General features: G+C 54.5%; 1 protein-coding gene across 3 annotated transcripts in view; it reads right to left on the reverse strand.

Annotated features, from left to right (window-relative positions):
• Positions 1-14,760, reverse strand: part of GNB1 (G protein subunit beta 1) — a 49,531-nt gene that overhangs the window by 9,301 nt on the left and 25,470 nt on the right. For 2 of the 3 annotated variants that reach the window (XM_045570529.1, XM_045570528.1), the window contains exons 2-6: positions 14,326-14,374; positions 8,614-8,714; positions 5,635-5,673; positions 3,992-4,098; positions 191-254 (exon numbers count right to left, since the gene is read on the reverse strand). In XM_045570529.1, coding sequence (XP_045426485.1) covers positions 191-254; positions 3,992-4,098; positions 5,635-5,673; positions 8,614-8,670 — 267 coding nt within the window. In that variant the 5' untranslated portion in view covers positions 8,671-8,714; positions 14,326-14,374. Of the gene's footprint in view, positions 1-190; positions 255-3,991; positions 4,099-5,634; positions 5,674-8,613; positions 8,721-14,325; positions 14,375-14,760 lie in introns of all 3 variants that reach the window. The other variant, XM_036461009.2, reaches the window with a different exon arrangement.

Consider the following 14,760-nt stretch of genomic DNA (forward strand, 5'->3'; position numbering starts at 1 on the left):
CGGAATTCCGACTCCCACCTGCTGTGAGACAAGGACAACCACAGCAGAGCTGCGCTGGGCAGCGGCGGACTAGCAACACGTGGCAGCCTCAGCCTCGGCTCCTAGCGGCCCGGGAACTCCACACCAAGCCCAATCCCGTGCCCCCGCCTGCCCGCCTCCCCCCGCCCCAGGGGAGGGCGTGCATTCCTACCTTGTTGGTGGTGTAGCTGTCCCAGATGATGAGCTTGCCATCCTGGGAGGCACTGACGAGAAGCCTGCAGGGAAGACAAACGCAAGCACGTCAGCCACAGCCACAGCCACACACGGCTGTGGTGTCACCTCTCGTTTGCATCAAAGCGGCTGTACTGGAGACGAGCCCAAAGGAAAGTCCCATCATCAGACCAACACAGAGCGTGACGAGAATGCCCCAGAGACAGCAGCTGGACAAGCGCCTGGCTTCTCGGGGGACTAGACCCCAGCTGGGTCAACTAAGACCGTGGCCACTTAGCACTGCTTCCGTCTGGTTTCTGTTCATGACAGTCCAATGTGAGACATATAGTCTTTCAAGAACCAGGAAACATGTACTGTGCTACTCTCTGTTCTATTCTAGTGCACGGAAAGCCGAGACACAGGGAACAAGCTTTCAGAGACTCCCAATTCCTGAGGCATTTCCCAGACGGAGCGACACTGGGTCCAGGCCTGGGAGGCCCTGAGGCTCGCTCACATCCCACCCGCTGTGCAAAGTGAAGGCAGGCCCCGGGGCCAAGCCTGGTCCCACAGCAGAAACTACCAACCGTCACGCACCTTTTCCCTTTGTCTCGCTCTGGGCAAGTGTGATGAGCTGGGGTCTGTGGCTGCAAGGTGCCATGCCTGTCTCTACAGAACGAGGACAGGACAGCACAGGGCAGCGTGACCAAGGGGCGAGGGTCAGCGGAGAGGAGGCAGGGCCCATGGCTACTCAGCAGACAGCTCAGGAACTGCCCTTCCAGGGATGGCCACGGCTCCACCCACAGCCCTACACGGACGGGTCAGTGCGACAAGTCATGACAGAAAGAGTTCTACCAGGTGCTCCGGTTAATGATGCGGATTTTTTTTAATTGATGGAGTTACACTTCCTGAACCGATCATAACCTGGAGGTAAAACTCCGGTCTCTCTGGAAATCTGGACACTTTTCACCAAAACACACGATCTGAGGCGACAGGTACAAGAAGTCACCAAGGAGTCCCAAGGGACAACGCCGGCCTCGGCTCCGTGCTGCAAACTCCTCGCAGGACGGAGCCAAGTGCCCTCCTCTCCCAAAGCACTTTCTTCAATCAAGTCCTTGCATCTCGGTGGCCACACACACACCTCGGGCACGAAGACTTGTGGGTTAACAGCGGCCGCTCTGCGCCCGGTGCCGGCCCTGCAGGCTCAGCCGCGAACGAGCCCTGAGGGGCCGGCGTAGCGCCTCCCCTCCAGAGGGTCACCTTCAGGAAGTCTCCACGCAGAGCTTAGCATCTGCTGACTCGCCCCATTAGAGGAACATGAGCTAATGCCCACTGATCCTCCCGAAGGTGACACCCCGTAATCCCAGTGGGGGAACCGCTGCAGACCGGGTGGTCACTCGCCTCCCGGCGCAGCCTGGCGCCCAGCAGCGGCCAGTCACCGGGAGGCACCAGCCAGGCCAAAGCAGAGGAAGGAGGAGTGGGAAGAAGGCCCCGCCTCCCAGCCCAGGCCTGAGGCCCTTCAATTCTAACAAGACTTCAGGTGACTGAGAGAGACTCTGAAATGTTATAAAAAAAAGAACTTAAGCATAAACGTATTTTACTAATGATGTTGACAAGCACGGTACTAATGAAGATGTGATGCCCACCGACGCACACATGCCCGCACAGCCCTCGCTGTGAGTCTCCCAGCACTGAGTGTCTGACATCACACAGACTAATGCATGTTCATAGCCTGCAGCCCAGCCAGGAGAACACCCTGCGCGATGACCGCTTACAAAGGCAGAAGGTGCGAAGGGGACATGAGCCAATGCAGTCCACTCTGAGAACACGGCTGGGTTTTCTCTGAGACTCGCTGCACAGCACAGCTCCTTCTAGCGTCACCTCTGTTCTTTGGTTTATCACTGTAAACTAGGGCCCCACATACTTAAGGTGTTAAGAGCTGTAACTGTCCAGTTTAAAAAGCAGCTACAGCCAAGCTGGCGTGGCTCAGAGCATCAACCTATGAACCAGGAGGTCAGGGTTCGATTTCCGGTCAGGGCACATGCCCGGGTTGTGAGCTCCATCCCCAGTGTGGGGCATGCAGGAGGCAGCCGGCCAATGATTCTCTCATTATTGATGTTCCTCTCTCTCTTCCTCTTTTATTGATTTTATTTATTTATATGTGTGTGTGTGTGTGTGTGTGTGTATATATATATATATATATATATATATATATATATATATATATATATATATATAAATAAAGAGCAGCCAGGCCCTGCCAAGAAAGAGAACCAGAGTAACTCCACACCCCTACCCCCTTGGGTCCCCGCCCTTTAGGGGTGACCACATCTGAACTCCATGTGCATTGTCCCAGCCCTGCTGCTCTTCCTCAGACCCGACCCCCAGCTTTCACAGCACAACCCCAGTTGGAACCCCCAGGCCGAGCGTAAGGCCTCACACGTGGTGATCGGAGCCTCGATGATCTGGCCCTGCCTGCCTTCCTGCTTCACCTGAGCCCCTGCCTCTTGCCCACTGCTCTGGCCACACAGGAAGGAACAGCTGCCTGCCGCCTGGTGCAGCTCCCACCCCCCTCAGGCGCAGGTGTGCCACCTGGGAGCATCCCGGACGGCCCAGGTGCGCCCCAAGCAGGGCCCTAGGTGGAGGCGGCTGCAGGAGCACACCGTGGAGGGGGTGAGGCTGGTGCGCGGGGTGTGTGTGTGTGGGGGGGGGGCCTGGCTACCAACGCCCCGCCCCGTCTGCGCAGGACAGGACAGAAGCTCCCATGGATGAGGCTCCCAGAGACCACGTTCTGTTTGGTCACCGGCTACTTTTAGTACAAGTCTAAGATGGGTTGACTAGTAAGGGCATTTTCCTTTCTTCTTCCTTTTTATTCTTTCTGATTAGCAGTATCACTGAAATGGCCTAAATTATCGTTCATTTGCATTTGAAATTGCATGGGACACTGCACAAAGTAAAGATAGAATAGGTTGTTTTGAAGCTGTTTACACTCTAAAGCAGACCATTTCACAAAGAGAAAACCAAGCTGAAAGTTTCTAATGAACATTAAAAGACAAAAACTACTCAAAGACAGGCACCGAGGTCCATGTTGGTGTCTGAAAGCGCGTGTCAGTCACAGAGCCCCCGGCAGCTCCCTCCGCTGTCGGGGAGAAAGGCAGCCTCTCTCAGAGGAGGCTGTGCACACCACGTCGCGATGCTGCAGGGACCGGGGCGATGGAGGAGAGCAGCCGCCAGAGGACGAGGGGTCTGAATTCAGGGCCGGGTTTAAAGGAGAAACAATGAGTGACGGTGGGAGTTCCCTGGCTGGTGGGGCAGAAGGGCCAGGGGAGAGATGGGGCAGCAGCTGAGACTGCATTCTTGCTGTGGGATGTGGCTCAGGGAGAAACCAGCAGCAAACACGAACACAGTACTTGGGACCCACTGTTCTAAGGCTCCGCACACTTTACCCTGTGCCAGGGCACTGAAACCGCGGGTGCCAGGGCACTGATACCCCAGGTGCCAGCGGAGAAACCATGAGGAACAGGCTGGAAAGATGAGCCACGGAAGAGAGGTTAGGCGACTTCCCCAGGTCACACACACACTGGGCCTAGATCCAGCAGAAACACAATGAGGGAGAGGAAGACCCAGTGGACAGGAACGGACGAGGGCGGACAGGAACGGGCCTGGGCAGGAGGCAGTGCGGCCTGGGCGTGTGCACTGTGACCCACACCCGGCCTGCCCCGACCCTGATGCCACTTCCTGGCTTTTCTTTACAATCAACCCGGAACGTCCCTGTGCCTCAGGCCGACCCGCTCAGGCCACTCACCTGGAGTCGGTGCCCCAGTGCATGGCGTAGATTTTGGCCAGGTGCCCCCGCAGTGTCCTCCTGGTGCGCATCTGGATCCTTCCCACGGGGTCAATGTTGTTTGTGATCTGAAAGCAAATGTCCCGTGAGGTCCCTCTCCGCCACCCACCGCTGGGCCCAGCCCCCCTCACCCAGCCCCTCCTGCTGGGATTTCTCCTGTGTGCAGGCGCCGAGTTCCCTTTCACGAGGCTGAGGCCCAGGCTCCACCTGAGGTGGAGAACACGTTTCTGCTTCAAACCCACAGCGGGCACCATGCTCGGGGCTGGGCACACGACGCCTCCCTCTTCTCTCCTCATCTCACCATTGTGCACCGAGGCCAGGTCCTTCCACCTCCCACAGCCCGATGGGCCCACCTCCCAACCCCACGGCCCAGCGCTCAGGCTGGGCATGGACCCAGACCAGAGCTAGCACCCACTCGGGATTACTGCTGCTGTGGCCCAGAACTGTGCACGCAAACCTGCTGGTTCCCTCCAGCAGGAAAGGCTGGCGGTCACCATTTGGGTGGACAAATGGAGTAAGTGAATCACATTAATGGGTCTAAAACTGTACAGTCTACAGTGCATCTCAGAATTCAGAAGCAGGTAATTCAATGTAGTACAATTTTTCCTTAACTTATTGTTTAACCCCAATTAAAGTGCATCCCCTAAAGCAGTGTTTTCCAAAGTGTGGTACGCGTACCCCCAGGGGTACGGGAAGAGTTTGGTGGGAGTACGCGTTGCACCGGAGTTTGGTGGGGATATGCACTGCATCGTGCTTAGCTGCGCCTAATTCTACGTTCTCATGAGTATGAGGGGTACTCAGCGTTACAAAAATTATAGAAGGGGTACACATATGTCAAAAGTTTGGAAAACACTGCCCTAAACCATTAAAACACTGTAAAATATTAATCGTTCTCAGGAGAAACAGGATTTTTCTTCCACATTTTATTCTTTGGGGAAACATATTAATTTTTCTAATGAGGTGAAATTCACCACTTTAAGTATTTCATCCAGTGGTCCTTAGCATGCTGACAATGCTGTGTGACCCCTCTCCCTAGTTCCAGAACATTCCCACCGCCCACGTCCAGTAAGCACTCACTCCTGGGCCCCTCCAGCCCCTGGCGGCCCTGATCTCCTCCAGGCCATGGACTGCCTATCCGGAATGTCCCTGTCGGTGGAGCCTAGCAGCGGCCTGGCCTGTCAGCCCCGCCCCTGGTCCCGGGCTCCTCCAGCTGCGCAAGCGTCCACACTGCGCCCCTCCCTGCTGGGTCCCGTCCCGCTGTGTGCCACCCTCGGGCGCGGACACAGGTGGTTCCCCCGCCCGCGCTGGGGAGTGCTGGAGAGCTGGGCGGGCGCTGTCTCCGCACCAGTGTTCACTGCCGGTGTCTGGAGAGCACAGATGAAGTTAAACTTGGAGAACCGACCAAACTGAACCGGACGATGACTATTTCACAACGCTGACCTCTACCACCGTAAGGACCTACTTAAGGCTTAAGAGGGATTTATTTTTCATCCTAAAAACACCACGTCCCACACCGAGCACAAACACTGTGAGTCCCCCCCTCACTGCACCCGCCTCAGAGCAGAGCTCGGCCCCGAGGTCCCGGAGGGAGGCCTGGTTCTCACCTGAGAGAGAGTTGCGTCTGCACAAGCTTTCCTGGCATCCTAGAGAGAACAGTGAGGAGGAGGTTAGTCAAGGCCCAGACTGTCCCCTCCCAGGCCCTCCGCCCCAGTTCAGAGCCTCGTGCAGGGCCGGGAGGAGCGGGATGTGACGGGTGGAGGCGCCCCCACCTGCCTGTGCTGCAGCCCCACGTGCAGGGCTGTCAGCAGAGCAGCCTGTGCCCAGACCGCACTCCATACGGGGTAAGAGAACACAGAGCCTTCCAGGCCCCAGATCATCGCACACCTGTGACCCTAATGATGCAGGCCACCCTGGGAGGACCAAGGGGAGGCTGGTGGCACTGGAGAACCCCAGAACCAGGGCCACCCCTGTCCTCCTGCCGAAGGCTTGCACCTCCACAGCCCTGCACCTCACAGCCCCGCACCTCACAGCCCCACACACACTCCTTCCTCTGCCTTTTAACAAACCGCCCGGAGCTGTGGGGCCCGAGGACTGTGGGAAGCACTGTACGCCCTGCCCGAGCCCTCTCTTCTGAGCTGTGCTAACGGGAACTGTCGCCAGACTGAAGCTGTGGGACGCACTGAGTGCCTGGAGCGGCTTCTGGCTGTGCTCCTGCCTAGGAACTGACCCGTGAAGCACGGAAGCACTACACAGGGACACACTGAAGCTCATAAAAATGCGTCATTGTCCCTGAGTGGTCAAAGTTACTAAAAGATAAAATCTTGAAATCTCTAATTAGTATAAAATTTTACAAAAAAATCATACATTAAGAAGGAAAACGAGACGATAGCTTTAAAAGGATCAAAACTTGAGTGTAGGAATAATTTCCAAGAAAACTATGACAGCATATCAGGGGTGGTCTCTGCAGCTGCTGGTAGTCAGAGGCCCTTGCGTCTTTGGGGTCACGCCCGCCGGCCTGGTCTGGTGGACACGTGCACGGGGAGAGGTGGGGGGGAGGTGCTCCTAGTGCGAAGGCCTCGTCTGTTTGGGATGAGACGTCCCTGAGACGGCATCCACTTTTCTTGGCCCTTAAGTCAGAGGAGTCGTCCAAGCTGCTGACCCGTCAGTCCTCCTCTTCTTGGCCTCTGCCCAGCACCACGGGCCTGTCCCACCACGAGGGCTGCTACCTGCAGGGGCAGGGCCACTCCCAAGTCTGCCCCTCACACAGCACCACGTGGGCAGTGTGGCAGGGCCGCATCCCTCTGAGGCTGCACTTCCTCCCAAGCGCCGTCAGAAAGCACGAGTGGTCCTCTGGGGCCTCTCACCCAAAGACCAGCCTGAGACAGCACGAGCCTCCCCCTGCTGCCATTTCCTGCTCCCTCTGCCCCACGTCCTTTGAAAACCTGTATTTTGGGCAATCGGGGAACATGTGCCTTTTCCATCTTAAAAGGAAGCCTTCCCTCCCACCTAGGGGGAAGAGGTGCCCCACCTTTGTCGTCCCCGTGCTGAGCCCAGAAACGGGCACAGCACCAGCTTGGGAGCCGGGAGCCTCAGGAGCCGTGGCACGTGCACACGGTGGGGCCCATTTGTGGGAGACACACTGAGTGCTCGAGACGTGGTGTGAAAAGAGGGTGCAGAGTACTGGAATACGAAGTGCATGTTGAAGTGGTATTTAGGTATGTTGGTCATTCAGTTTCTTACACACGAATGCCACCTGTTCCTTTTTATGTGTGTAGATTCCGTGTGCGGCCAGCACGACAGCCCTGCCCTGAGGACGCCGCCTGCGCCCACAATGCCACGGGGTCTGACCCACGGGAAGAGATGAGTGCTGACTTCCAGCCTTTGTTCTTCAAAGATGATGTCTGTCCTCAGAGCACCAACGTGCTGCATCTGAACCGGTGTGGGCCTAGCACTGGTGAGCCATTCCCAGGGGCTGGGAAAATGACTGGCTCCTCCCGGAGCGGACAGACACCCCAGGAGGCACGGGAGCAGAGCTGCAGCAGGGCTCTGGGCGGAGGCCTGACCGGCACAGACGCCCGTTTCCCTGCGGCTGCAGATCTCAGGGAACCCACTGCCTGCTCGCAAGGTCATGAGGAGACGGCTAAGTGACGTCACCGCTGGGTTTTCCGGGCAGGATGGCCATTTGGAAGGACATGGTGAGGCGCCCCCGTTCCAGGGCTCAGGAAACTGTCAGACACCTGTAGAGAAGTGACGCTCTGGCGGTGGCTAGAGTCTACAGGTGACCCCGAAATGTCTGAGATGCCTCTTCGGCAGTGGACAAGCATCTCACTGCAGACGCTGAGGACAAGTCTTTTCTGTTAAGTCCACGTCCTTTCTCTCTCTCTTCCGATCACCGGTCTGAGAACAGGAACGCTGACTTGCAGTCAATGCTTCTCTAGAAAGTATTCTTCAGAAGCACTGCCTCCGACTGGTAGGGGAGCAGCCAAACCCGAGCCTCGCCCTGTTCCCTCACCGGGACTGCTGTGCAGCCTGCACACAGGGCGACCTGTGTGCTCAGAAGCCAGGCTGCACACGCTGCTCTGCCTCCAGGGAGAGGCCTCTGCTCCAACAGAAAAGCTGTCCACGCCAATGACCTTCCCGAGGGAACATCTCTTTTCAAAACTAAAAACAAGCCAGGCACACCTGAAATACCTCGTATTGTTGTTAATACCCTTATTTTTAAAGAAGTTTCCCGCCCTCAACAGTCACAAGGGAGAGAGGCCAACATCACACTCTAAGTGACCAAAAGAATATCGGGGGGGAAAGAATGGCACAAAGCTAATTCCAAGGTTAAATACAAATGTGCAGAGAGATGTTTATAAATGCTGTGGAGACATTTTTACATACGAAACAATGATGCACTAGGAAACAAAACCCCCAATAACGGACGAGGCCAAATAATGGGTGTCATTAGTGCTAATTAAGACTCAGCCTCAGTCCTGACCCCTGGGGTCACCCTGTGACTCATCCCTCCGACACCAGGTAACATCTGGCCAGACCCGCCCTGGCTGGGCGATGAGTAAACGAACGCGTGCGACACGCACCCGGATCTGGTTTTTCAGCTGCTCGGCCTCCTGCCGCAGCTGGTCGAGCTCACTCATCTTCGGGCCGGAGCGCTCTGCGGTGCCACCTCAGGGAGTCAGGTCTGAAACGGAAACACAGCACAGAACGTTTGCCCACAGCCGACCAGGTGGCTTGGGTGGCGTGAGCTCACCTGGACCCCCAACGGTTTCAGATCCATCCCCGGGTAGGGTGCATGCGTGAGGCAGCTGATCTTTTTGTCTCTCTCACACTGATGTTTCTCTCTCTCTCAAAATCAATGAAAACATTATCTTTAGGTGAGAATTTTAAAAAATTGATTTAAAGTTAATAAACAATAACTAAGTAGTCCTAACCTGTGTGGCTCAGTGGATAGAGCACTGGCCTGTGGACTCAAGGGTCCCAGGTTCAATTCTGGTCAAGGACATATACCTTGGTTGTGGGCACATCCCCAGTAGGGGGTGTGCAGGAGGAAGCTGATTGATGTTTCTCTCTCATCAATGTTTTTAACTCTCTATCCTTCTCCCTTACTCTGTAAAAAAAAAAATCAATAAAATATATATTTTAAAAAAATGACTAAGTAATGAAGCAGACAAGAAAAGGAAATTGAAATTTTGAGAGCAATTATAAATCAGACACTAACATTAATCAGAACTTATAAAATGCCCCCCAAGGGCTGGGTTAGTAAAATACAGCCTCTTTCACTCACTGGCTCTGCACAATGACGATGTCTAACAAATCACTACTCAACAGATGGTGGTGGCGAACAAAGAAAAACCTGTCCCCATGCAGCCTCTTCCAGAAGGATCGGGGTCTCAGTAGAGACAAGAAGCTGAAACAGGCATGAGATTAGGATGGCTCTCCCATGAAACCATGGCAGGAGGCAGGGCTCAGTGGCACCTGATCACCCGTCGCTGGGAGACACATCGGTGATCCTGACCCATGACTGCCCCCATGACTGCCCACACGGCCATTCTGAAGGACCTGTGTGTGTGGGTGTGGGTCCCAGCAGGCCTCTGGTTCGGGAACATGCTCTCCCAACTGGGCCCTGGATCCCAGCAGACCAAGGACCAACATCGCAGCCTTGCAGCTCAGGCCAACCAGGCACGGTGCCCACAGGCGGGTCGAGAGTAGGCCCAGCAGAGGGCAGGGCCATGCCAACGGGGTCTTAGAAGTATTTCTGATCAAACGGCTGCTTCAAAGGCGACAGTGAAGGGTGTTGCAGGAGCCTGGCCAGCGCAGAGCACCTCTGGCCCTGCAGCCATGCTGCAGACACGTGTCCACCGACACGGGAGCTCTCTCGCTTTGCACGGCTGCACTCTGAGGACGGCCATTTGTGAACGTTGACGTATGAAGCAGTGACAGTGCCAAGAGAATAGGACACAGTTTTACAACAAAAGGCCGTGATGTCCTCGCAGGACGCCTGTGCCCCCCGCCAGCCGGGCACCTCCCAGCACTCCCCTGCGGGACAGGCCACGTCCATGCAGAGAGCTCTGCAGAGCGGGCTTTCAATCCAACCGCCCCTCACCCGACCGCCCTCCCATCTGACAGCCACGCTCAGTCTGTAAAGCAGCCCTTCCTCAGCCCTTCCGAGGTCGACCTGGCGGGTAACTGCCACTGGCGCCTGAGGCACACGGCCAAATGGTCAGCTTCAGTCAACAAACAACTTCTGACTCTAATTCAAACACTGAAACAGGAGGTAATTTTTAAACTGAGGACTAAAAACAACAAGCTCCTTAGGATCTAGGTAGAAGGAAGTACCTTCTTAGATGCTGAGGTCTTCAAGTAAAGACCCAACTTGTTAAAAAAAAAAAAAAGTTTTTACTGATTTCAGAGAGGAAGGGAGAGGGAGAGCGCAATAGAAACATCCATGATGAAAGAGCATCATGGACCAGCTGCCTCCTGCACGCCCCACACTGGGGACCAAGCCTGCAACCTGGGCAGCCGCAGGAAATCAAATCATGACCCCCTGAGTCACAGCAGCCAGGCAGGACCCAACTCCTTTCTGTTCTTTTCTTTTTTAAGGACCAAACTTCTAACAGGAAGGATAACTCCTGAGATCTTAAACTTAAATGCCTCCTGTAATTAGATGTTCTTTTGTACATGATAATCACCACTGCGCAACATGGAGGCAGAGAAATGACAGCTCCGTTTAGCTGTCACCTCGGCAAACCTCAGGAGCAAATGCTGACACCGCGGACTGGAACCTCAGCCACAGCACGGGGACAAGCAGACCGCCTCACCGAGTGCAGCCTGGGTCCTGCCACTGCCTTTGGACCACAGCCCGTTACAATCAGCCCCCACAGCGGAGTCTCAGTTAAGATAGGTGTTAAAACATTTAAAGTCACTCTCTCTTCTCCACGTCACAGCTCTATTTCCTAAAACCGAATCTGGAAAAGAATGGACTTTCACAAAGGAAGCGCCCGGCACGGTCGCCCGGGGGCACTGCCCAGGCCACCTTGCTGGGCGCACTGACAGCCCCCGCCCCAGAGGGTGAGCGTGGAGAGGTGGACACCACGCCCATCCCAGGCCCTGGGCAGTCGCTGCTGCCAGGCAGCGCATCCCACAGAGGCTTCCCCATCCCCACCACCTCGCACCGCAGGAAAGAAACCACACAGCACAGTGCGTGAAGGTGAGGCCCTCTCTGTCCATGAACAGGACACGTCTATACTAAGGTAAGCAACCTCGTTCTTTTTTTAAAAGTATTTTTTATTGATTTTTTTATAGAGAGGAAGGAAGAGAGCTAGAGAGCTAGAAACATGGATCAGCTGCCTCCTGCACACCCCCTACTGGGGCTGTGCCCGCAACCAAGATACATTCTCTTGACCAGAATTGAACCCTGGACCCTTCAGTCTGCAGGCTGATGCTCTATCCACTGAGCCAAACTGGTTTTGGCTAAGCAACCTGTTCTACAGACACAAAGGAATGTTACTAGCGGTCATTTTTGAAGAAAGACACAGGCATAGGGGCAGCCTTTATTCTCACGTTATCTCTTACATATCTATTTCCTCTTCAAAAAAGTTACGCTTATCAGGGCCCAGGAACCAAGAAGACTCGCAGGGCCCTAACCGGTGTTTCTCCCATCGTTGTTTCTGGCTCTCTCTCCCTCTCCCTTCCTCTCTGTAAAAAATCAATAAAATACATTTAAAAAAGAAAAAAAGACTCCCACGGTCTCCTACTTTCAGTGAAAAGGGCCAGTGAAGCTCCTCACCAGGGAGTGCCAGCAGGCCGCCGAGAACAGCCCTGCAGACGGCAGGACCCGGCGCGATGCCACGTGACCACAGCTAGTTTAAAAGAACAAAAATGTGAAGGATGACTACCAAGTTCATTAGCGTCAGTGGCTGTAGTTTCCCCTCCGTTTCCAATAGTGGCTGTGCAGCTTATACAAAACCAACCACTGAGCCACGTTCACAAGTTCTACTTACGTTTGCTGGTTTTGCTTTTCTCTTCGCTGCCCTGAGTCCCCCAAAGCCTCTGGTCCCCGAGGCTGGGCGTCTTCTCCCCTCCTGGGTCACAGTCCCCGCTAAGCCCCGGCCGAGCTGACTCAGCGCGCTGCCTCTAATCCACTAAGACAGACCTGCGGGAGGCCCTCTGCCCCTCGCCACCCACACCTGCCACTGGCCTTGATTTAGAACTTCTGTTTTGGAAGAAATGTAAGTGACTGAAAGCAAGCAGGTTGAAGCCTGCCCCTACATTAGGTTATATGCAACATCTTTGTAAATCAGCCTTAGCGTGATTTTTCATTCAAATATTTCCCATGTGGAATAATGTGGCGGGTGTGGCTCAGTGGTTACAGCATCGGCCCGCTCACCAAAAGGTCTCGGGTTCAATTCCTGGTCAAGAGCCCGACCTGGTTTGCAGGTTCAATCCCCCACCCCAGTGGGGGCCCATCCAGAGGCATCCGTCTCTCACATCCATGTTTCTCTTGCTTTCTTTCCCCCTCCCTCTTTTCCTTCCACTCTCTTAAAAAAATGAATGAAAATACCTATATTTGAACATCAAGTACATTTTAAAAATCGATCATCAGGTGAGGATGAATGTAAAAACCGCAGCCCTGTGCTCCGGGTGCTCCCCCCCCCCCCCGCTCCCCCCTATTCCTTCCCCAGGCTCCTCTCACAGGACCTGCAGGTCACTCACTGCCAGGGACACTAACTGCAAGTCTGTTAACGTCAAAAATCAGAGTCCAGCTCCGGGGCTTCCGCACACAGGGACAGTGACCTCACCACATCCCGTGTTTCACTCTGTTTCCGGGGAAACCGGAAAGGCCTCTGAGCCCTGGTCCAGGCACATATCCGTCAACCAGGGAACGCATAAGTAAGTGGAACAACGAATCAATGTCTCTCCTCTCTCTCAAATCAATGAAAATAAATAGATTAAAAGACGGTGCTGAGGGTGACTGCTTCGCTTGGTAAGGGAGCGCCTGGCATCACTGGTCAACTTTTGTGTTTCAACTTCCCAACACAACCGTCCTAAAGTGTTTTGAGATTCCAGAGCTTGACTCCGACCCAGACGTGCAGACTTTGCGAGCGCAGCATGTGGCGGGAGCTGAGGGCCCGGAGGAGGTGCTGCGGTGCTCGGCGTCCCAGCGGGACCAAGGCCTCACTGTGGGATGTGCTGCCAGAAGCTCCAAGACTGAGAGGAAGGAGACTGAACAAAAACTGGCCAACTTCTGTAATGCTGGGGCTGGGTGGTTACCTAAGGTTGTTTTTACCTGTATTTGAACATTCCAATACATTTTAAAAATCAATAATTCTTGTCATGGCTCGGCTACATTAAAGCAAATATTAAATTTGCTGTAAGTCTACTGGTTTTAAAAGTGTGGGGCAGGCTGTGTCGTGTGTGACACTGTTCTGTGATGTCATCACCCAGCTGCTGTAGCCAGCTTTGAGGATGCAATCCCAGTAATTCCCAATTGTCTGAATAAACGAACGGCTGAACTTGGAGGCTTAACGCCCATGTGTCAAAAGCGATAAAAACTGGTATTAAGTGTGGATGACACGGGACCACTAAGTCGCCTTCAGATCAGAAACACGCGATCGAACAGTCAATGAAATGAAATGGAAACGGTCACTCGCTCTTCCTGGTAACTGGGCATGATGAGGACTAAGAGGGAACCAGGCTCTCACGGGCCCTGGCTGAACACACCAGCAACTCTGCCGTGTGGCGTGTGTGTACATGGTCCACCCTCGATATCTGAGGTTCTCACGAGATTTTCCTGTTTCTCAGCTTCCTGGTGCAAATTGCCAAGGAGAACTCAGTGCTGCCTGTGCGGCCTGCTGGAGAGAGACTTCCCTCACCTCTCACCCAGCTGGCAGCCAGGCCAGCGCTTCCCCGGGGGGCTCAGCTCTCCATCGGGACACACAGTGACACCTCTCAGCCTCCGCGCTCTGACCTCTGTGGGCCCAGCTGACCTGCGCAGGAGGCAGGAGCTGCACTCACTCCGTGTACACCTTTAAACAAAGCTGCTTGTGCTTTTCAAATCAGAACGAGAGAAGCTGGAGAAATGACCCCTTTATCTAGATCTCGAGCTTCTGTCTCTGCCCCCACCCCCGCCCCCAAGGCATTTGAAGAAAGCACTCTCCTCACGATCAAACTGCCTGAAAACCAACCTCGGGCTCAAACAGAGAGACGGGCAAAACCAGGTTGCTTTTTTAAAAACCTAAAGAAACTTAATGTTGTACTTTAAAAACTTAGTGAATTAATTCCACCAAACTTACCGTAGTTCAGAAGTGCTTCTGGCCTGCTGTCCGGTTCATGTACAGCTGTCTGCAAAGAGAGAAAGCTGTTAGACAAGCACTGCCCGTGGGGTGGGGAGCGAGCTTCCAGCGTGAGGGCATGGGAACTGCCCTCCCTGCCCGCACTGCCCACCCAACCCCCTTCCTTTCACCGAGCTAATGTTTAGCTCTTCAGCTCGGGGGAGGGGAGATCCCATCTCTGTTTCTCTGTCTTTGTTGTTCTTAATCCTCACCCCGGCATATTTTTCCGTTGGTTTTTAGAGTGGAAGAGAGAAGGAAAGACAGAAACACTGATGTCACATCCGCTGGCTGCCTCCCAACCGAGGTATGTGCCGCCCTCAACGAGAACTGAACCCAAGACCCTGCAGTCCAAGGGCCGATGCTCTCCCCAGAGCCAAACCAGCATGGACCAATTTC

Source organism: Pipistrellus kuhlii, unplaced genomic scaffold (assembly GCF_014108245.1).
Source record: "Pipistrellus kuhlii isolate mPipKuh1 unplaced genomic scaffold, mPipKuh1.p scaffold_m20_p_34, whole genome shotgun sequence".
NCBI lineage: Eukaryota > Metazoa > Chordata > Mammalia > Chiroptera > Vespertilionidae > Pipistrellus > Pipistrellus kuhlii.